At 32.0% G+C, this 23,586-nt stretch overlaps 3 protein-coding genes across 5 annotated transcripts; all 3 read left to right on the plus strand.

Moving 5' to 3' along the window:
• The first annotated feature begins 326 nt into the window (after positions 1-326).
• On the plus strand, positions 327-3,600 carry LOC146907876 (uncharacterized). Its single transcript, XM_085727891.1, has 4 exons — positions 327-485; positions 1,583-2,267; positions 2,357-3,097; positions 3,191-3,600. The coding sequence occupies exons 2-4, from the start codon at positions 1,617-1,619 to the stop codon at positions 3,287-3,289; spliced, it is 1,491 nt and encodes a 496-aa protein (XP_085584017.1). The 5' UTR covers positions 327-485; positions 1,583-1,616; the 3' UTR covers positions 3,290-3,600.
• A 7,965-nt stretch (positions 3,601-11,565) lies between these two features.
• On the plus strand, positions 11,566-16,163 carry LOC146907877 (mitochondrial uncoupling protein 1-like). The gene is made up of 10 exons (XM_085724436.1): positions 11,566-11,711; positions 11,823-11,908; positions 13,184-13,402; positions 13,504-13,582; positions 13,672-13,805; positions 13,914-14,012; positions 14,113-14,217; positions 14,526-14,600; positions 15,188-15,274; positions 15,825-16,163. The coding sequence occupies exons 2-10, from the start codon at positions 11,825-11,827 to the stop codon at positions 15,858-15,860; spliced, it is 918 nt and encodes a 305-aa protein (XP_085580562.1). The 5' UTR covers positions 11,566-11,711; positions 11,823-11,824; the 3' UTR covers positions 15,861-16,163.
• Positions 16,164-18,145: 1,982 nt separating this feature from the next.
• On the plus strand, positions 18,146-22,402 carry LOC146907878 (E3 ubiquitin-protein ligase HAKAI homolog). Of its 3 annotated transcripts, none has more exons than XM_085724439.1 (4): positions 18,146-18,220; positions 18,691-18,986; positions 19,814-19,872; positions 21,252-22,402. In XM_085724439.1, the coding sequence occupies exons 2-4, from the start codon at positions 18,732-18,734 to the stop codon at positions 22,240-22,242; spliced, it is 1,305 nt and encodes a 434-aa protein (XP_085580565.1). In that variant the 5' UTR covers positions 18,146-18,220; positions 18,691-18,731; the 3' UTR covers positions 22,243-22,402. The 3 variants fall into 3 exon arrangements, with proteins under 3 accessions (XP_085580565.1, XP_085580563.1, XP_085580564.1); XM_085724437.1 differs by having other exon boundaries at positions 18,150-18,220; positions 18,647-18,986; XM_085724438.1 differs by having other exon boundaries at positions 18,150-18,220; positions 18,650-18,986.
• Positions 22,403-23,586: the final 1,184 nt, after the last annotated feature.

A 23,586-nucleotide genomic window follows, 5' to 3' on the forward strand; every position in this document is an offset into this window, starting at 1 on the left:
TTGTAGACATGAGAAACTGTTACCCCCTCCGGTCCTATTTATAAGAAAAAATTGATTTTTTAGATTCATTGAGTAATTGATGTATCTTGCCTAAAAAAATAGACCAAATACATCATTTATACAATGAACCAAAAAAGTCAAATATTTTTATAAATAGGACCGGAGGAAGCATTAAATTTGTAGTCGAATTATGACATTAAAATTATATGTTCGAAGTGTACTACTAATATTTTTCTTTTGTCTACTACATTTACAATGTATATGACCCGTGCGTCAGCACGGGTGGAAAGTCTAGTATTTATAAAGACGAAAAACATATTTAACCCTAGATAAAACACAACCGCAAGCACACTCACTTTCACTTTCTTTTTCCCTTCCTAAGCACCTCTTCTCTTCTCATACTCCCTCAAATTTTAATCTCTCAACCAACAGCAGCAGCTCTCCATTCTCCTCCTTCTCAACTCTCACCTCTCACTCACTCTAAGGTAAGCCATTGATTCTCCAATTTCTCCTTCATTCTCCAATTTCTCATTTTAGGGTTTTAAAAATGGGAATTTGAAAATGGGATTGATGTTTTGCTGCATAATTCATTCATTGTTTTGATTGCTTTATTTCCTTATTACGAAAACTAAATCTGTTTTGTTAGGGTTTCCTTTGCGGTAGAATCAAATGCTACATTTCTTATAGTCTTGCTTCAATTTGGTGGACTTAATTTTTATTTACAGCATCCTCAACGACAACAAATAGCATTTGTTTTGCATGATTATTTATTCTTCTCTTTAAGGTTTGTAGTCAATATGTTTGATGAAAACCTCCAATACTGTTTTGATGATGGTTTTTGTTCCAAAATTACCTCCAATACTAATTTGAGATAAGCTCCTGAAATTAAATTGATAGAGGAATGTTGCATAGTGCATACATACTTGGAGAGAATTTTTTATTTTTGGTGTCATTTTTGGCTTGCATAGTGTTTATTTTTATAGAATTGCCGAGTATTGAGTTGAAAGGTGCTTGCTCTTTTGCTTTTGGCACCTTTGTAAGGGCACGCTACTATATTTTAGACTATTTTATTCGAGAGTTTTTGTGCTTCTTACACAATCTCGACTAGAATAATATTTGTGGATTAAAAAAAATAGTTTGCATTATTATTTATTTGAAATTTTAGCTCCACATGTACCTAAAGTCTGGATCCACCCCTGAGTACTACGTACTCTGTGAAATAAATAATGTATGACTCATTATGTAACTTGAAGTGGCATAGAAATTTGAATGGATGCATTATACTGCTCCCTCGAGTTTCAAGAAATTACTGTTCAAGAAGATTGTTGCTGACTTGCTGTATTTATGTCTATTGGTATTGGATAACCTCGTGCAAAGCCATTTGTTTGGCTAACTAATAACCGATTCAAACTGTTGCACTCTCTCTGTTGTGGTTCTTAAATATATTTTCCTTTCCAAGGTCAGTAGTTTCGAAACTAGAACACCATGAAGTAGCAATTTTAATTTTCTTCATAGATATAAATGTCCACTAATTGAAGAAGCATTATAAGTACTAATTTACTTTTTCTACATTTTGACAAAGGTATAGTTTCTGCAATTGCTAATTTGTTACTGCTATGGCTGACGGTGCAACTGAATCTGTTGAACAAAATGACAAAATTACGTTGAGAGTTATGGTGGATAAAGAAAGTAACAAAGTTCTGTATGCTGAAGCAGTGAAGGATTTTGTTGATGTTCTCTTCAGCTTCTTTACCTTGCCCTTAGGGACTATTGCAAGACTCGTTGCTACAGACTCAAATATTGAAGCAGTTCAATTTGGCAGCATTAGCTCCCTGTATCAAAGTGTAAAAGATCTTGTTCAACAATATTTATGCACAAATACCTGCAAGGAAATGCTGCTGCAGCCAAGAAGCTCTATGGAAGCTTATTGTCAAAAGCTCAAACTGAATATAGACGACACAGAACCTTTGCAGCACTTCGTGTGCGAGAAGTGGGATTGTGTTAGAAAGCAAAGTGGAGCCCGTTTGAGCATTTTTAAGAATCAAAAGTGCAGTTGCGGAAAAGTAATGAACCTAGTAATGTCCCCGCCAAAAGAATGTTTGAGTTTAGAAAATGGCTTTGCTAAGGAAACCGCCACATTTATCATTTCTGATGATCTTACTGTGATGCCTAATGTTTTTGGAACAGTTATACCACTACTTCAAAAGCTTGAAATCACAAACATTGGTGCTATTGTTGAAGAATCTGTCGAAATCAGCAAGCAAGAGGCATCCTCTCTATATATAACTCTCATCTTTGTATATCATTATTTTGTTTAGTTGATTTTCTTTTCCTCATCAAATATTCATTTTTGTAGATAACTGATATTCTCAAGTTGTCATTCGTCTCAAGGACCCCTTTAACTGACTTCGTATTTAAGAAGAAATATTTCTGTGATGAATTTGTCAAGACAATCCAACCAGAGTTTAAGAATAGAGAAGAAACATCTGAAGAGGGTAGGCAGATGTCTGTGAATGTTTTGCAAAGAAAATCAACCGGAGAGATTTTGTTTGTTGAAGGAGGGGTAGATTTTATTGACTTTATTTTTAGTTTTCTAACCTTCCCCTTGGGGGGAGTGTTGCATATGCTTCAAGGATTCTCTTCTTTAAGCTGCATTGATAATTTATATAAAAGCGTAACTGAGTTGAGTCCAGATATATATTTAATATCACAGGAACTTAAAGATAAACTAACTAAGCCTCCCATTGCAGCAAAATTTGAGCTCAGCAATCCAACTTTACCAATTTCTGCAGATACCTTGCCTGTCTATTATTATCATACTTACTATAATTCCCGGTGGATTCGCTCTCTTCGTATTACATATTATTGTTGTGGTTCTGATGATAGGTGTGTACTTTTGAATTTTGTTGATCCTAAGTATTCTGCTTCAAAATCATCTAGTTGTGGAGAATTTGCAAAAGGACCATCCATGTACATGGTTACAGATGACTTGGTTGTGACTCCAACCTCGTCCTTCACTGCTATTTCACATTTAAACAGTTTAAACGTTCCTCTATGTGATGTAGAGGAAAAAGTGGTTAGAATTGGTGTGAACGAGGTAATTCACGACTTACGACTTTTCACGTTGTTATCGCAATTAATTTTCATTTCCATACATCATTACAGTGCTTTGTTTGTTTACATGTTTCAGGGTCTCAGCATTCTTATGGCTTCATTGACCTCAACGTCTGCTTTTACAAATGGTCTCAACCAATTCTTAACAACAACCATTAAGGGAAATGACCAATGATTTTCCTCTATGAAAACTTGGTTGAAAATAATCTTATAGAATATTGTTTTAGCAGATAGAGCTAGCTAATCCTTGAAAAAAAACCAACAAAATTGTTTTGGAAGAATGGTTTAGGGCATTAGTGTGTGAAAAATTTTGAGATTTTTTAAATTCTCCCGACTTAAGGTTCTCCCATTTGGAATTAGGCTTTGATTTGTTTGCTTTGTTGGATGCTTAGAATTGGTAATTAGTAATTGTGGTTCTTCCTTTAGTTTTGATATTGGCTTTGAGATGGTTCCTTATGAAATAAAGTTGATGCTAACTTGCTTCTACTAATGTTTATTCTAATAAAGATTAGGACTTGTTTAACCTTTACACTGTCGGATAGGTGGTTGATTGATAAAGGGTCTTGATTATTTTTCTTCAATTAAGGGTCATCATCTTGGACACTACGATGCTCTCCTTGCTGAGATTATGTCCAATTTGTAGAGTTTGAACATGTTCTTGTTAGAGGCTATAGGAAAATTCACTACTACTTGGATTCCTTATTTGCGGTGGAATTGATTTCTATTGCTCCTCCCTATTTGATATATGATCTTCCAATGAAGGTTTTTCTTGCTAAAGATGAATCTTCTCAAGAGCAAAAGTTTAAGATTTTGGAGACTCCTCCTTTTATATTTCCTTTAGTCAGTTAAAAACCATTCATTAGGAGCAACCAAGTGACGGGGAGGATTCTCTCAAGAACTCAAACTTCCAAACCTTATTCCACTTATTTGTCAAATTTTTAGAAAAAATGACGTTCGAAAATTCGGATTTCGGAAGCTTCGCTAATAATATTCACTCCATTATATTGACTGAGTGTATGTTTGGTATCATGGCGGATGTGTCAGTATCACGGTGACCCACAATGATTTTGCAAAGGCTACAAAACATAGATTCTAAAAAATTACGGTGAATTACCGTGATTTTGACATATTCACCACGATACCAAATATAGGCTACTTTGGAGGATACATATAGCCACACTATTCATTGACTAAGGAATCTAAAATTCCAAATGCATGAAGATCCAATCATGTCGCAAAGTCTAAGTTACGATAAATCCACAATATCATCATTTTGTTAGAGCCACAGCCACTGCTGATGTGGCAGTGTTAGTTAAGCCACCTCAGCAATGCAGTTATAGTGTATAGTTAGCTCAACTAAAAATCTAACACTCCTATGCAATTCATTGGAAGAAAGAATAAAAATCACGAGAAGCAAAGCTGAAACACTATGTTGGATTAATTATTTAATTAATCAATTATGGATTGACAATAATCAATTATTATAAGTTAATCTTATAATATATATTATGGTCTATTGTGTTAAACACTAATTAGTTGATGAATATGTTTGATTGGGTTATTGTTACTAAATGGACCGTGATGGGTTGGACCATTTAGATAAGCCCAATGAGAGGTCCCTGCCCTCAACCGTTTAGCTATTTAAACGTCATCCCATTAGACGGTTAATGATTCTGAATATTGGTGAAAACCTAGAGCTAGACAGAATGAGGGTAGTTACCCCTCTCATAGTTGTCGGCGTTGTCTACGGTTATCCTTCATCAACCTAATTCAAAGGTACACAATTCTTGTTCCTTTTTTTGTTACTGATGATATGCTATAATTTGTATCTAGTGATCTATGGCTAAACACTATAAACTTTCATCAATTGGTATCAGAGCCAATTAGATACATTTTATGGCTATCATTCTATCATATGAATATTTATGAATCAATGGATTATGTACCGATGCAGTAAATTATTTCTGCCTATTCTCTCCATGTCGTGTTTGTTAATCCTTTTGCATGTGGCTACTCTTAAAATTCAATAAACTATATCCTTGTTAGATCAATTTTATAAGGTTTATCGTACAAAAGTCAATTGCAAAATCAATTGCAGGAAACTAATGTTGCTTTGTATTAATTTTATCAAATGTATTTCTGCATGATTAGCATATAGTAGTATGGAACTGAATTCGCAAACATGTTTTAGCATATCGATTTCTATTAAATCGATCGTGAGAAATAAGCAATTCAATTTTCTATGAGAAATCAGTCCCTATTTTGTATTTTGGATAAACCCTATTTTTCTTAGATCTGTTGTTAAGTCGATATTCCTCAAAAACGATACATGGGTTCTTCCCTTCTCCCAATTTCGTTCAAATCGATGTAAAGATTGATGAATTTCGTTGAATATTGAGCAAGGATAGGACGGGTCAATTCTCGGGTCGTTTCGACCCGAATTCAGCCCAAACGGGCGAAGAAGAAAGACCGGCGCGTGGCAACACGCGCGCACTAAAAAAAAAAAAAAAACTTTGTGGAAAACCCAGACGTCTGAGCGCGTGCCATTTTAAGTTCCAAACTTTATAGGCCTTAAATGCCAAATAAGTTGTTTACTATTCTTATAATTTTGGCACCTTCATTTGACACTTATAAATATTTTATATGATATTATTTGGGGATAATTAAATTATATTCTCACATTTTGGTTGTATAAAAATTACATGAATATTCCTTATTCTTGATTGACATTTTTTGAGAAATTTTACCCTCTCAAACTTGGGATTGATGTGTCAATAAGGAATTTTACATCCCTAATTAACTAGTAAATATTATATTATTTTAAGATATAAATATAATTTTTACTTCCACCCAAAATATTCGTAAGAAGATTTGATTTATTTTGTACTCATAAAAATTAGGATTTAAATTAGTTTATGAGATATCTAAATATTTGATGTATACTAATATGAGAATCATATGTTCTTTTAAATCATGCATTCTTTAGATTTGAGTCTAAAATATAACACTTATGTAAATTATTCTTTTAAAGTGTTAGTATTGTGAAGAATCTTTAGACTCAGTCTTATATTCTTGTCTCAAATATCTTGTATAAACTAATATATTTTTGACAATTGTTGATATTGTATTTTTGATGCATGGATTTCAAAAATTTTGTCAAATCTTGAAAAGATCATATATCAATTAAATTGAGAATAATTTATTTCAAATCATGTATTCTCAATATTTGAGCTTAAACTGTTTTTGAAAATTCTCTCTTATATTTACTATTGTGAATTTATAGAAGGCTCAATTTTGTTAATTTTAATGCCAAGTATAATTAATTTAAATTTTACGATTTTAAATATTCTTGGCATTATAAATATTCTAATGTAAGATATTCTTGAATTCATATTGTCTTAGCATAAAGATCCAAAGTTCACTAATTGATCATTCTTTTGGCGACATATTTAAACTAAGACACTTGTCTTTGATTCTTGTCACAAATTGTTTTGAAAGGGTCCTCATAATATTTTGTTTTCAAAATGAGTATAGTGAGTTGTATATATATGCCATTTATATTAATTGACATATTTTTCTTTAATATACATTATGCTTTCTATTATACTCTCTAATCTAGACCCGTAGTTTATAACTCTAAACTTTGTGACAAACATCATTAACTATATAATTATGTATCTTGTCGCAATTAAATATTTGGATCACAATTATGTTGAACTATGAATGAGGCGTGGTTGCATTTTTTTTTTATGCTAAAATTATAATGATGAATTAAAATTTGTAAGCCTCCTTGTTGTTTATCTGTTAACTATTATCAAAACAACTTATTAAGAATTGAGGCAATTTTTGAAATATGTATCATCCTTACATCTGAATTCTTATATAAATCATATTGATTTATAATTAGAGTCTCATATATGTTTAGTTATAATGACTTATTCTCTATTCATGATTATTTTGAGATGACTTTATTATAAGATATTCTCCTTAAGTCATCAAAAGTCATTGGCTCTAAGTATAAGGATAGATGTCACACTCTCTGAGGTTAGTTGTGATTTAATTATTTTATCCTCTAGTGCCTTATTGCTTATTATTGCACATATGAAGAAATTTAGTCTTTCTTCTCTTTTGTTGTGCAATTATGATATCCTATATAGAAGTGAAATCCTTTTTTAGAATATTCTAAACAGAACTCTGTTGTTATATACTATTTTCTTACTATAATACTCCATTTTTATTTGTGTTTTTTCTAATTTATAGTGGGAGTATTGAAAAATTTTATTCTAAGAGTTCTTTTCTGGATAAATTAGAAAACTATTTGACACACTTCTATTCCAAATAACAACTTTTGTTATTATACTACTTCATATAAAAGAAATTCTGAAGTCATATTTATGATGTGCTAATTTAAAATATTGTTAAGCACATTTTTCTATCGTTTGAATATGACCGAAGTTGAGTAAATTAAGTACAATTGTTTATGCATGATATTATTATATCATACTCTCTTAAGCATAAACATTATTTATTTGTATAATTGTAATCTCACCTATCGTGGGTACAATTATGCGAATTTTGTTAAATAGATTAGCATTATATTGGTAACAGTCATACCCTATCGGTGTGTTGTTATTAATATAATTGTTATTATTCAATGTACCTAAAACGTTTATACTTATGTCAATTATAATTAGAATACTTTATCAATGTTTAAATTTTGTAAGACATAAGAATGATACATTGTGATGATATAGTTCTTACTTATTATGCTTAAGATCCTTGAATGAGATTAATATAAGTAAGTTATTTTGTTAAAAGACATGTAGAAAATTGTATAAATTTTGCAATCCAATATTATTATATTTTGAATTAAATTTATAACTATATGTGATTTTTTTATATATATATAAATATTTTGGATTGCTACTATCCCTTTGTTATGTGAGTGACGGACATACCCTATCGGTGTGACGTTACTTAACATATCATTTTGTCATAGAGAAATAGTTGGATATTTTATTTAAAATACTTTCAGACTTTTAAATTCAACTATCATGATTAGTTCTCTATCAAGTGGGAGAATCATTGCTATGTATTGTGTAACATGATGGACATACCCTATCGGTATGACATTACTTAACATAATCATCATTTTGTGGGTAAGATAGTTTCACTATCATTCTTCAACAAGTGAGGAAAATTCTACATGTCAACTAACTATATCTCATAAACAAATATATTTATTTGTTTCATATTTTTAGATATGAAATTATTGTAGAGACTTATATTGAGGATATTAATTATGCTATTGCTATTCTTTAATACTTATGAAAGCTTGTGACTATTTTCTCTTATATCCTCAATAATAATAAAATATAAGTCTTGTGTATTTCCGCTGCTTGTAACCTAATGTTTTTTTCTCAAATTTGTGTAAGTATAATTATAACATTTGAGTTTTGAGTGAGTTATTAAAATTGTGAATAAAGTCTCATATCCTATTTTATAATAATAAAGACTTATCTCACTCATATGATGATAAACCTTTTATATAATCATCATATTCTGTCATATAGAGGTTACTATATTTATAAAATTCTTTGGAATTTTAATTGTGAGAAGGAGATCTTGTGTTATAAAATTCTTAAATGAAAATTTACATTCTCCTTAATTCCAAACGCAGAATATGTGGTTAACTATGAAACCCATTTCTTGATGATATCTGCCATTGATAAAATATGTATTTAAGGGGTTTTATATTATTCTTGAGTTACCACTTGTGTTAATAATTCTGCTATGTTCATGTGCAAAATATGTGGTTGAGTTCATGAAACTCTATTGGCTAAAATTATATAACCACTTATGTTGATAATCTTGCACTAGTAATTGAGTATCCCACTGTTGAATATTACATTATTATAATATTTTTATGTCAGTGATCACTATTGAGAATCCCACTTACTCTTGTTTATATATATGTGGGATCAGTGGGAGTGTGTACACAATATTATATATTATGAACTCAAATGAGAAATCTCACTCTTGTTTATATATATATATGTGAGATCAAGAGAAATGTGTACACAATATTATTGTCGTTGTCGCCATATACTCTTGTGCACACTATAAAATATGGCATAGCTTAAGAGACTTTAAACTTTAGTCTCATTCTATTATATTGAGATATATGTTAAAATTCTATCGATCTCAATGAGCATTATAAATTGGATGCTTAAGTCAATTTTGTTGGAATATGCACAATAACTTCTTGGCATGCAAATATACATTGTGCTTCTGTTTTACCAACTTTCCACATTTTATGAGGTCATAAATAGTAAGTACAATGTATAATATCAATACTCCTATCGAGTATGATATTGTGTTCTTGTGGTACTTATAATTTGAGATAATCATAAATGTTCTTTTGTTATTGACATTCTAGTGGCCACATTAATCCACATCTTTTTCTTTAAACTAAGTGTCTATGTTAATCCAATTTGGGGATTATTGAATTTCCTATTTTGCTTTTATGGATTTTCATAGTCACATTTTTTACAAAATTTGGATTAATTGAATGTCGTAGAACATTTATCGATTTTGACTATATGTAATTACACTCTCTTAATAGGCTATCCCTATAAGTAATTACTATTCGCGTACCTATGTGGATATATGACTTCTGTAATATTGAAAACTCATTGGCAGAACCACTAACCACAGACTTATATATATGAGTATTGTAACTCATAATGATTTGATTAAGTCTATGTTATTTTGGGTTAGTGGGAGTTTGTTATAGCATTTTTAAAATGCTTGGGCTATTCTTTAGTGACACATTCTTTTTAATTCAAACGTGTCACTATAAATTCATCATTTGTTAGAAAAGTGAGTCTTTGATCTGTATGATTTGTTTTCCCTATCGGATTCAATTTCTGCAGCATTAAAGCTCACTTCTCTTTTGAATGATTAGTGTTTTGACCATACATAAAAGTTTTAGTAATTGAGTATTGTCATCCAAGTGGGAGACTGTTGGATTAATTATTTAATTAATCAATTATGGATTGACAATAATCAATTATTATAAGTTAATCTTATAATATATATTATGGTCTATTGTGTTAAACACTAATTAGTTGATGAATATGTTTGATTGGGCTATTGTTACTAAATGGACCGTGATGGGTTGGACCATTTAGATAAGCCCAATGAGAGGTCCCTGCCCTCAACCGTTTAGCTATTTAAACGTCATCCCATTAGACGGTTAATGATTCTGAATATTGGTGAAAACCTAGAGCTAGACAGAATGAGGGTAGTTACCCCTCTCATAGTTGTCGGCGTTGTCTACGGTTATCCTTCATCAACCTAATTCAAAGGTACACAATTCTTGTTCCTTTTTTTGTTACTGATGATATGCTATAATTTGTATCTAGTGATCTATGGCTAAACACTATAAACTTTCATCACACTATTCCTATTCCTATTGAGATTTCAATATACACTAACCAATGTAATTAAATTTTCAGTTAATTTTATAAAATTACTAAATTTTATGTTATTATTAATATTATCTCTCACTAAAAAAATTTATGGTTGGTATACTTACAAATCTATCTACAGCGTCAAGCCTATGTGTATTATCCTCTATTTTAATTAGTCAAACCTCCATGGGCATACTCTACGGCCCCCTTATGTATAAAAACCCCTAGTTTAATGGATTTGTTTTGCTAAATATGGTAAATTAGAATGATCTGACTCAAATACGGGTGTATCCTTATCCATCTAATGATCTAGGATAAGTAAATTAAATTACAAAAAGATTATATTTATTTTAATTTTTTTATTTATTTATATTCAAAAAAATATTTTTTATGAATAAAAATATTATCTTTTTTGTAATATTCGGAAGTGAATGTTTTAATTATTTTACCAACTAGAGTGAAGGTCTCCTTTAAAAAAGAAACTAGAGTGAATGTTTTATTGTTATTTTTTTGTAAGAATGTTTTATTATTTTATTTATTAATTTTTAAAAATTATCCATAAAATTTCAACAATTTTTAACTAGCTGAATAATTATGCTTATTTTATAAATACATTCAAATGGTTAATTTATCTTATAATCAAATTGTTTAGGAGATGGAGAACCTAATTTCTTTTCTTCTTTTTTTGGTACTATGGAGAACCTAATTTCTAATCTTGGTAGAAAAGATTATTAACCAAATTTTATTTATCTTTTAAACAAACTTAAAAAAATTAATGATATCAATTAGACATGGTATATTTTTGTATGAAATTAGGCAAACATTTTTTTCACACTTTCTTTGAATTTATCATGAATTTTGTAAGATATGTTCACAAATGTTGTAAAAAGAAAAACACATATCTCCACGTAAGATATGACTAGATTCCATCAATTAATCAAGACTAAAAAAATGTTACTATTATTCTAAAAATTCCATTTAAAGAATGCACCCAAAATTGCAAATATTTTCCATCAAAAAAATACAAAGATTGCAAATATTTCACATAGGCCACAGATCAGTGGCATAAAAAACCCTTTCACAGTTTCACTTCATTCCTTTACATTTGTGCAACAAAACCAGGTTTTTCTCTTCTTCCTCTAAAACCACCATTTTTCTATTTCTTCTTCGTTCTCTTGCGTTTTCTCTTCACTGATTTATCTCATTAATCGTAACATTTTCTTTACGAAGCAGCTATGGTGGGAGGTGGTAACGCGAATTCCGATATCTCATTCGCTGGCACTTTCGCAAGTAGTGCTTTCTCTGCATGTTTCGCTGAGGTATGCATGTCGCTGTATATACACTTTTCTTCGTAAATTCTCATCTGGGTTTTCGTTATTTTTCGATTCTCTTTTTTGTGTGTGATCTTGCGTAAAAACCCATTTGGGTTTTGGGATTATATACACTATTGATTTTTGTTATGTAATAATGGATCATGCTTAATTGCAATGTGTTAACTGTAATATACTTTGTTTTATGTATTTTTTATAAGTTTTTGTGTTTGTGATTTTGTTGTCGCATACCATTCATAAGTATGACGCACCGACATAACACTGACACGTTGACGCTGATAATAATTTGAGAAAAATAAGTAAATGTAATTGTATGTGTCTAGTGTCATATCATTGTCAGATGTCGGACACGTCTTTGATCTGAATTGTCAAACCTATGTAGATCCATCAATATTGGAGCTGAAAATTTAAAGATCAAGTGAATATGAATTTTTGTTGTTGTCTAATTTGTACTTTTTTTTAATTAGATCATTATCCTTTTGGTTGGTTAGAACTAAATTGAATGTGAGTTGGTGTGTAAATCTGTTTTGTGTGAGTTGGTGTGTAAATCTGTTTTGTGATCAAATAGGATTTTTCATGTTGGTTGGTTCAATTTGTGCCTACCCTGTTGCCAAGTCTTAATGCATCATGCATGTTTGAATTTGACGGCCAGTTTTGCGGAATCACGGTGTTCTGAAGTGATTTTGGCAAAAACTAAATTTTAATCTTCAATAAAATCACATGTCACTACGGTTTTGTTAAATTCAGAGTCATTTTTTAGATGTCATTTATTGAACATTTATTTGAGGAAATTATATGTTCAATGCTCTGATATGATTACAGGCATTTGATTTATAATCATCATTTTATTTTTCAAGACTTGACATGGATTACGATCATTCTATGTTCAATGATTTGTAATTGCAGATGTTGGAATTGGATATTTGGCATAAACTGATTGTTATGTTGAAAGTCTTAATTGTGTGTTCGGCTAGAAAAATTCTGAAAATGTTGTATTTGATATTTGCAGACAGAACAGCCGTGAAAAATGGCATAATGATTGAATAGTTTTGCATAAATTATCAAATTTGAATCAGCTATTGGTTTATTCACAAATTCTCCTTATTTGTGGAGATTGGCTCAGCTTGTCATATATTAACTATGCTGTTTTTTGGCATGTTCTGTTCACTTGTTAGATGTCGTGTCATAGTGTGTTTAGTCTTTTACAAAAACTCGGCGATAGCATATAATGAAATTATATCTTCAAATTTATTTTTGAAATAGATATGTACCATTCCTCTGGACACTGCCAAAGTTAGGCTTCAGCTTCAAAAGCAAACTGTAGCCGGTGATACGCTGAGCTTACCTAAATACAAGGGTATGCTGGGAACAGTTGGAACCATTGCCAGGGAAGAAGGTCTGTCAGCACTCTGGAAGGGAATTGTGCCAGGGTTACACCGTCAATGTTTGTATGGGGGATTAAGAATTGGGTTATACGAGCCTGTGAGTAATCAACCGTGTCTCAAAGATTGTTCATTTGTTTGAGTTCATATCTGCTTTTTGCATATGCAATCTGATGTGTTAATTACTTTGGAATTTAACAGGTTAAGAATTTGTATGTTGGGAAAGACCATGTTGGAGATGCTCCGTTGGCAAAAAAAATTCTTGCTGCACTAACAACGGGTAATTAATCCCATTCAGTTTTTTCTAAAACTCTCAATATATAATGCAAAATTATGATATTGAGCCCTCTGAATTTTTCTTATCGACAGGTGCTGTGGCAATTGCGGTGGCAAATCCTACTGATCTTGTCAAAGTTAGACTTCAAGCAGAAGGGAAATTGCCTCCAGGTGTGCCCAGGCGATACACTGGATCGTTGAATGCATATTCAACAATTGTGAGACAGGTATACTCCTTTAACCATCTATGGTTTTTGAAAGATAACATGCGGTAAGTCATTTTTTGGCTCTAAACTCGTACTAATAAGTTTTGTTAATCTGCATCAAACAAACAGGAAGGAATCGGAGCTCTTTGGACTGGTATTGGCCCGAATGTCGCAAGAAATGCTATCATTAACGCTGCTGAGCTAGCCAGCTACGATCAAGTGAAACAGGTAATGTGAAAGATACTAAACTGCATTTTCGATTAAAATTTTGTTATTATTTCTCTTTCGTAATTTTAATAACCTGATCTTTTTTACTTTTTTACTGCAGACCATTTTGAAAATTCCAGGATTCACTGATAATGTTGTCACACATCTTCTTTCTGGTCTTGGGGCAGGTTTCTTTGCAGTCTGTATTGGCTCTCCAGTTGATGTGGTAATTTATTGGTGTTTACTTGTGAATATTTGATTGGAAACTTTTTATTGTCTCATCATTTTATATATAGTGTGTTGATTAGTTTATATACTACCATTCACTTTAAGTTTTGTACTTCAATTGGAAATCTAATGCTTAATATAAATAAAAAAAATTGACAGCTGATCGTTTTAAGTTCCGTTTGGGCAAATGACAGTTTTTTTTTTCTATCGCCATTCAGTTGCCTCCTAGTGAGCTTCTTCACTGTGCAGTCAGCCTTATTATTTCCCTGATTAAATTATTCCATCTTCCTTCTTGTGTACATGCAGGTTAAGTCAAGAATGATGGGAGATTCTAGTTACAAAAGCACCATTAATTGTTTCGTCAAAACATTAAAAAATGATGTATGGTTTTTTCTCCTATCATTACTTTTCTCTCACCCTATTTTTCTTTAGTTTTAAGCATTAATTGTATGTGAATAAAATGCTTCGCAAATTTGATGTTATCTAGTTTTAAGCGTAGTGTATGTGAGTTGAAAAACTTTCTTGTGACTTTTCAGCTTTTATGACACCTTTACACATTCTCATTTCTCATGCTTGCTTATATGCCAAAACATAACTGATCAAGTTCATTTCTATGTTGCATATTATGCCCTCTTTCTCTGCATGAATTTCTTCATTGGGAAATGCAGTGGAAGTTGTCCAAGAATTTTTCATTATTATCGAATCATGTACTTGTCGTCATGGATTTAAATCACCTGTCCTAACTGCTTGTTCCCTTCCTTGTCTATCTAATGGGAACACATTACTAATGGATTTTCTTTTTTCTTAAACAGTAACATTTGCTATCTTAGTTGTTACATTTTTATGTTTTAATTGTAGAAATATTAAAACCAGAACTCATGATTTGCTTCAGTGTTTACATGGCTTGTATTCTATTTTGTGTGAATTTTGTCAGTTGTGTCATTTATCTCGTTCGATTGGTTTTGCAGGGACCTTTAGCCTTTTATAAGGGGTTCATACCAAATTTCGGACGGCTAGGATCGTGGAATGTGATCATGTTTTTAACACTAGAACAGGTATGAGTTGGGTACTTTGTGATAGCTTTTGAGTCATCATGCTTTACTTTTTGTCACGCCCTATCTCATGGATTTCTAGATTATTTTATAGCATATACTTGTTGTTGTAGCAGAGTTCAGAAAATCCAAAATTTGCAAAAACAATTTTTGTGATTAGTATCAAGATGACTTAGATATTGACAATGGTTTAAGAAGCATGTGTGACAAAATTGGATAAAAATAAAAAATTTGTTACTCTTAAAGGTGACAGTTTTAAAAAGAAAATATTCTCTTAAACTGGCTGACACTAAAGATGAGGCCTAAATATAGTTTTATAAAGCGTGATAGTACTCACTTTACTACCCGATTGTGTGGGGTTGAGTTAGACCTTTAATCTTAAGACTTATGATTAACTTTCGCAGAAAGAGTTCTTGAAATGAAATCTAAACCAAACATTTTAAGTGAAACTGTTGTTATGAATGTACACAAGCATGATGACATTTGAGTGTTGATTGATTATGTTCTTACATACATTAATTTTGTTGTTTTCTTTCTTCTTTTTTTGATACAGACTAAAAAGTTCGTCAAAAAATTGGAATCAGCCTGAGCTCAGACAAGGACCACTAGGAGTTATTAGAAGGCCACAACTGGGGGTACAAACAGAAATCATCAAGAAAATAAACTTTTCTTCTCTTAAGTTTTTACCCTATTGGAATGTGTGAACATTTATTTTTTGCCGGAGTAAAATTAAGTAATCATAAATGAAAATAATGTAAGTGGTCCATGTAAGATGCCACCAACATCAACAAATTCATAAATGCTAGTTTTAGACCTTCAAATTACTGTTAATTTCTTTATAATCCTCTTACTTAGTACAATTTTATCAAGAGTTGGGCTTGGTTTTGTTTGATATACGAGTGCTTCGAAATTGGGTTGCTTTTCGTGACTATTATTTTGTTTCTAATACACCCATATATGTGCCTCATACTTCTCAAAAAAATTGCATTTTCTGGAAATTTACTCTGGGAACATATATTGTTGTTTCAAAGTGATGTAACTTCTGAATGTTAACTTTGGACTAAATAGGTTCTCAAAGTTAACATTCTGAAGGGTTTTTCTGTTTCGTTGGCATCAAAATTTAAAGTCACTTTTCATAAACTTGTTATAGGAAGTGTTATTATGAGACAGAATGTTGTATGCATGTAAGGGTGAACCGTGAAAGCAAAACAAGACTCAGGTAAACCAGTAAAAATACAATGCGACGTGATAAAAACTTTAATATAAAAATAGCATTTCCGGCAGCCTTGGCACCAATTTCCGGCAACCACGGGTACCCGGTTATTTCTGACAACCTCTCCAAAGTAGTTGCAGCAAACAGTTTCCTTTCCAACATGCTAACAACCGAGAGTCACCCTCGAAAAAGTGACATTATCGGTGACTTTTAAGCATTTCTGAGGGCCTTTGCTGCTGGTAATGCCAATACTTTTTGTATTGGTTGTTTCAAGATAGAATGGTCTTTGTTTGACATGCAGAAACTTCTAAAGAGCGATAGAGATTTTATGGCCAAATCACTACTGGAGTTTATAATCTTGAGACCACAAGTTCAACTATTACTATCATTTTAAGACTATCGAGGCATGTGTTGCACATAACTTGCTCCAACAAATTAGATTTTGTCTATTGCTCTATAAACTCTGTTATAACCATATTATAGACAAGAATATTCACTGTAGTTAACGATCACTAATTTTCGTTGAAAAATGTATCGACCTATAAGGTTGATTTTCCCTTCCCAACTAAGTTTTCTACTATTTGAAAAGTATGAGATTCAACCATGACCACTTGGTTAAAGTATCAAAACTCATTACCGCATGAATCATCCACATATCGGTAGATAAGTTGATTATTACAGGGATAAAGAAATGTTTCATCTATACAATATTAATAGTTTGATAGAGTTATTAAAGACATGATATGGTGGTCAATAAGACATGGTTCAACTTACAAAGTTAATATTTATGGGATTCCAATCTAAAATCTCATAATTGTATAAGATTTTAAATTGTATTTGTCACATCATATACTCAAATAAAAACCTCACATAGTGCAAAATGTTTAAATTACTTTTGTAGTAATTTTTTTTTTTTGAGGGAGTAATATTTTTTTTGTTGATTAAATTATTTGTAAAAATATATTTTTCAATATATATGTGTATACATTGTATAAACACATTTTTTTTTTCAATAAACATTTTTTTTTTGTCAAATGAAAAAAAACTTAGTGGTAGACATTCATCCCCTGAGGTGAATGAGTACAAAATCTGAGGTTCGAACTTCAACCTTTGTATACATACAACGTCCCTAAGGTTCGAACTTCGACCTTTATATACATACATCGTCCCTAACAACTGAGTTATACTCACACCTCACAGGAATATAAACACATTTTTTATTTTGCATATTCGTGACTATAGTTAAAAGCTCAATTATTTGTAAACCGTATTAGAATAATTTTTTAATATATATTTATTGTTTTTCGACTTTTTTTCACCTATCTTCAATCTTCTACCCTGCCTTCTTTCATCAATAATACCTGGGTGTATTTCTTGGAAGTTTGCGGCTGCGTGTCAACCTAATTGAGATCTTTGTTTGATCCCACTCTTCGTTTGTCGCCCGATTAAATCCAAACTTTAACATTGACCTGCATTAACACACAAATCGAAAATTAGGGTTACTACTTTACTCAAAATTATAATTCAATTTTCTTTTCTTTTTTTTTTTTTTTTTTGCTTTTCCTTCCTTTCAAAATTCTTTTTCTATTTTATTTTATTTTTTAAAAATTGATTAGTTTATCAATCTATATTTATAATTAGTAGTATCCGTTTCTGAAATTGCAGAACGAAGAACCTGAAAGCTATTCAAATCCGAGATTGCAACATTCAAGATTCGTTAACTTCGTGCTGTTCAAGTAAGTTTCCGCAATTAATCTTTCTTCAAAATCTCAAATTTCATCATTAACCAAACCCTTTATATTCAAAAAAAAAATTAAAAATCCCCTTTTTTTTTAATTGGGTTTATTTAGGGTTTCTATAGATAACCAAGAATTACATCGAATTCGGTCCCCATTTTGACAACGTTAGATTCAATTCAATATTACACTACAAATTCATGTTGCTGTTGTTTACATTGTTTTTATTTGATTCATGTTTCTGGGCTTATTCAGCACTTCTATTGATGTGTAAAACTTAGGATTCAATATTCCTATGAACTGACAGTGTAAAGATTTTTTACGCAGTCAATCAATTATAACTGTCTGAATATATGCTTCACTTATCTGTTAACCTTTTTCTGTTTTTAAATCTAAAAATGTTGTTTTTTTGTTGATTGGATAAAGAAGGAGGGTGAATAATTTGGTATATTTTTTTACCCAATTTGAAGTATTGCATTGAAAGAGTTTGAGGGAAGAAGTTGATTGAAATATGCTTCAAATTCGGCTTAGTAAGAATCCATCCTCTGATGGGTCGGCAGGCGTGAAGCAATCGCCTGTTGAGACTGTTACGGTTGCCTGCCCTGACCATTTGGTCCTTGCTGATCTTCCTGTTGCAAAGGGTATTGGTACAGCTACTGCTTCTTCTGTTGTTAGGAACGTGGGTCGCAGATCCCGTCGCCAGCTTGGTGAGCGAGTTCATTTCTGTGTTCGATGTGATTTTCCGATTGCGATTTATGGAAGGCTGGTAATTACTCTCTTATATTCTAACCTGTTTTTTCATTTAGGCTTCTGCTTGCTAGGATGGTTTTAATCGAAGCAAGATATAAGTTATCGTGCTCTAAATATACTAGTTACCTTTATATTTGGGCTTAGGGTTTGTTTGGCTTGACTTATTTGAGTTTATCTATTGACATAAGCACTTGTGAAACAAGCTCTCTAGGATAACTTATGAAAACAACTTATATGAGAATAGTTTAACTTTATTTTGCCTTTTGTTATAGAAATATCTTATATATAAGCCCTTATATGATAAGTGTTTATATGCTATAAACATTTAATAAAGTTGGATATATTCTTTGTTCTAGTTTTACCATGTGTTTATTCCAAAAACTTCATTGCACAAACAAATTAGAATCTATTTAAGTAAGCATGCTAGCTGAATTGCTGGGCAGTAATTTAGTGGAGTAGTACACAGCTGTTGTATGTCCTTGTTTGCCTTTGATTTGGTGTTGACTTTTCATTTTTATACTTACCTCGTAATATAATACTTTTACTATTTTTCATTTTTCTACTTACCTCGTAATATATTACTTTTACTATAATGGCCTTGTGGTTTTGTTCTTTAGCATTTATAGATGACACTCTTTATTTCATCAATGAGTTGCATTTTATCAGAAATTTGGTTGAAAATGACATACCCGCATCAAAAGGTGGTTTGGTTTGTTTTGTGATTTGGCTGCTATGTTTAAAATTTTTACTTTGATAGTGGGTTTTCTCACTGAATATGTGCTAGAAGCCTAGAACTTGTTAGTTTCCTTGATGTTGGCTTACTATAGGGTTGTGGTGTTGCAGAGCCCTTGTGACCATGCTTTCTGTCTTGATTGTGCTAGAAGTGATTCATCGTGCTACCTGTAAGTATTTTTCTTATCTTATTCTTTTCATACAGCAAAGCAATGAAGACCATTGACTCTTCACTTTGAAGTTTAATGTTTGCTAATTACTTAAGCAGTGAGGTAGCTATTAGAAAACAGTCACCACTATTCCGTGTCGTAATCGTCTTGTTCGCATGCTGTCTTTCACTGTTTGAGTTCTTCGTTTCACTACTCTGTTTTTTCGTTTTCACAATCATTTCCCCTCTTTTAGTTGTTTTGTAAATTTCTTTCACACATTAACTAAGCTTAATCGTAACAGTAATGTGTACATATGCCTTTCATTTTCCAGTCAACAGGTGAATGATATTTCTATAGGGATGCATTAAACCTTTCCTTTGTACATTATTTTCATTAAATTTGATTACTCTATGGACATACAATTTTGAAATTCATTCTCAAATATTTGTGCACTGTTTTTTTTAGTCCCTCCACTTCTCCACTTTTTGAGTCTTCATTCTAACCTGACATGTGGAGGGAGGTTTTTTTTAGTTACATGTCTGTAGGACCATCTTCACACAGATTAAAATCTGCCCACTTGAATAGGTGAAAATGGTGTCCATGCTATTGGAATGTATGTAGCAATATATGTCCTCACTTTGCAATAAAATAGATACTAGAGTGGCGCATTTATTTAATCATTTTTTCTATTTTCCTTGTGTTTTGTCTCAGATATAAAATTATTAATGATCTTTAACTGAAGAACTTTTTGCTTAAGGATTGTTGATTTATAAAATGATATCAAGTGGTCTAGAGTTTGAAAGAAATCTAGGTAACTCTGCATTTTAAAATTGAGAGTATGGAAGAGAGCATTTGTGAGGGATGAAACTGAAAATCTATAAAATATTTCATGAATTGTTTGTTTGTACAACATAGATTTATATTTAAGACGACCTATCATAAGTCATAAGATTCATAACTGCCTAGCTGACTCAGCCTCACTGAACTAACTGAGTAAATTAGTAATTGAAGAGAATACTCAGCACATTCTGTTATTTACGAGTGTTATGTGCAAGTGTACGATAGCCTATCTCAAGATATTTCTGCTACTATACGAACTAAAGTACTAAACTCTAATGGAGTTCAGCGCTTTGAGTTCCGTCGCCTATGTGCAAGTATAAGGTTGTTGCATTGTGCATGCTTTAAGACCAATAGGCTCTTTCGTGATAAAGCATGTTAAATATAAAATCATTCACGCGCTTATATTAAAAAACTGGAATTTTTGGGATGATATCAACCTTAATGTTGACCTTCAGGGATTATATTTTGCAATTGATAGGTTCCATTGGTAGAAGTTCTCTTTTCTGCGTAGCATGTTGTTTGTATGTTAAAAAGGGTTTTTCATCTTCCTTGGTACACAGATGTGAAGGACGAATCCAGAAGATTCAGACTATCAAAGTGATGGAAGGAATCCTAATATGTGCAGCTCCTCATTGTCTCAAGTCATTCTTGAAGAGAGTTGATTTTGAATCTCATATCCATGAATACCACGCCGATCTTCTTCGCCCCAATGCAGATAAAGAAGACGGAAATGAGTCAGAAGCACAAAGTGTTAGACAACCTACAGCCTCAGACTCCACTGCTCGAGCCCCCCAAAGGCAAGTTTTTTCTCCAGGTTCAAATTCTCAACATCATGATCTGGAAGACAGAACCCGTCGCCAACCACCAAGAGATCAAGCTCCTTCAAGGCCAGCAATGCAGCAAAAGCCACCATTTTTCGGCCAACAACATCACCCTTCAGATTCCATGTCTGGTTCTGTCGGAGGTATGCAGCAGGGCTTTCATCAACAAAGTTTCGACATGCAGCAGCACCCCCCACAAGAACCTGTTCAGTTTACCGACAGGCAGCAATCAGTTGGTCCAGATAACTCATTTCCTGAGTATCCAACAATGCACCCTGCACAACCCACCAATGTTCCCCCACACCCAAACCCAATGCTGAACCCACCTGTGCCATTTGGTTATCCCCCTTTCCCGCAAGACCGAGCTCAACCATTTTATGCTGCTCCCTATGATATGCCTAGGCAGGACTCGTCTTCTGATATTGGTGGAGACCCAAATTCATTAATGGGTTACCCACAAGGGGTCCCAAATGGCCCAAATTTTCAAGTAAATTATCCCCAGCCCTGGAATGCAGCAGGTGTTCCTTTTGAACAAGCACAAGGTATGGCTGTGGATCCAAGGGATTCCAAAGGTATATTGGCACCACAGCCCATGGCTCTCCCACCACCACCACCACCACCTCCGGCCCACATGTTGAAACCGAACTACTATCCTGGTGATCATGGACAAGATGGTCAAGGTTATGGGTGGCAGCATGATAGTCGTGACAGCTTTAATGGTCAAGGCTGATAAGGTTTTCTATCATTCATGTCATATGTCTCTTGCATCTTTGAAATCACTAAACTGCAATTTCTATTACATTTTGGTCTTTTTGTGTTTGTACATTCTAATCGAATTGAGTTTTTCCTTTATTGTTTACGAAAGGTAATAGAAAATTTTATTTTGCGTATTTTGCACTAGAATCGTCAAATGAGGCTCTTCAACTTCATCGTTTATTTTTTTGGAGAGTGAAATCGAATATGTTGGAAAACTTGGAATAATATGGCATCTTCAACCTCATCCATTTTTTTTTTTTTTGTATGAATGTGGTATGACAACCATTGATTTAGATCGGACTATATGAGTGACAAAGCTTGCCTTCATCAAAATATGTAGTTTAGTTTTTTTTTTTTGGACAAAGGGTCTTCATAGGAGTTCAAAGTAGGAGATCAAAATTCAACTCTGAAAACTCTTATAACTACCCACTTATTAACAATTGCTTACAAAACAAACGAGTTAATTATTTTTAAGATTCAAAATTAATCTCATCTAAGCTGCGTTGATTTTTTTAGCTTATTTTACTATTCTGAAGGAGGAAAATGCAGAAAAACAAATTAGAAGATCAATCAGAACAAAATCTCGGAGAAAAATAGGCAAATAAATCAAACAATATGCACACATACTTCCCCTTTAGTTATCACGAAATGTAAATGAAATGGATCTATCTAAAGTTCAACACCACCAAGGTTTACAGACTTCACTTTTCTTTTTCTTTTCTTTTTTGTGGTGTCCTCGACCTCGGACCTTGCATATATTATACATTGTCCTTACCAACTGAACTAAGCTCATGGGGACTACAGACTTCACTTTTGTTTGTAAATTTGCATCATTACAAAATACATTTTTAATTGATGTTAAAAATTTGATTAAAAAAATTGATTTTTTTTTTGTTACAAGGCTAAAGAGAAAACAAAGAAAAACAACAAAACAGAAAAAGAAAAAGCTTAAATTTTATTTGATTTTGTTTGGTAATGAATGATATTATTACTTTTCCACTTTTTTCATATAATTATATTTTTGACATAATTATGATTAATAAATTTTAAATTTATGTCTCGTAAAGCTTAAATTATTTTTGGAGATCTCAAAATTTAAGATCAATGGATATAATTAAGCTCAAAATTTCAAATTTTATTAAAATGTGGATCCTCAACTAAATTTATTATTTTTTTTAGATTTTGAGCCCTCAAAATTTTGAGGCATGTGCCTTAGAGGACTTTGCACTTGGGCATAATCGGCCCTGGTCCTATGTTTTTCACACATGTTAAATAAAAATTTAAAAATGAATTAAAATATTGTAATTTTGCAAAACTG

The sequence above is a fragment of the Medicago sativa genome, chromosome 7, assembly GCF_051527215.1.
Source record: "Medicago sativa cultivar Bolivia chromosome 7, Bolivia_mono, whole genome shotgun sequence".
Taxonomy (NCBI): domain Eukaryota; kingdom Viridiplantae; phylum Streptophyta; class Magnoliopsida; order Fabales; family Fabaceae; genus Medicago; species Medicago sativa.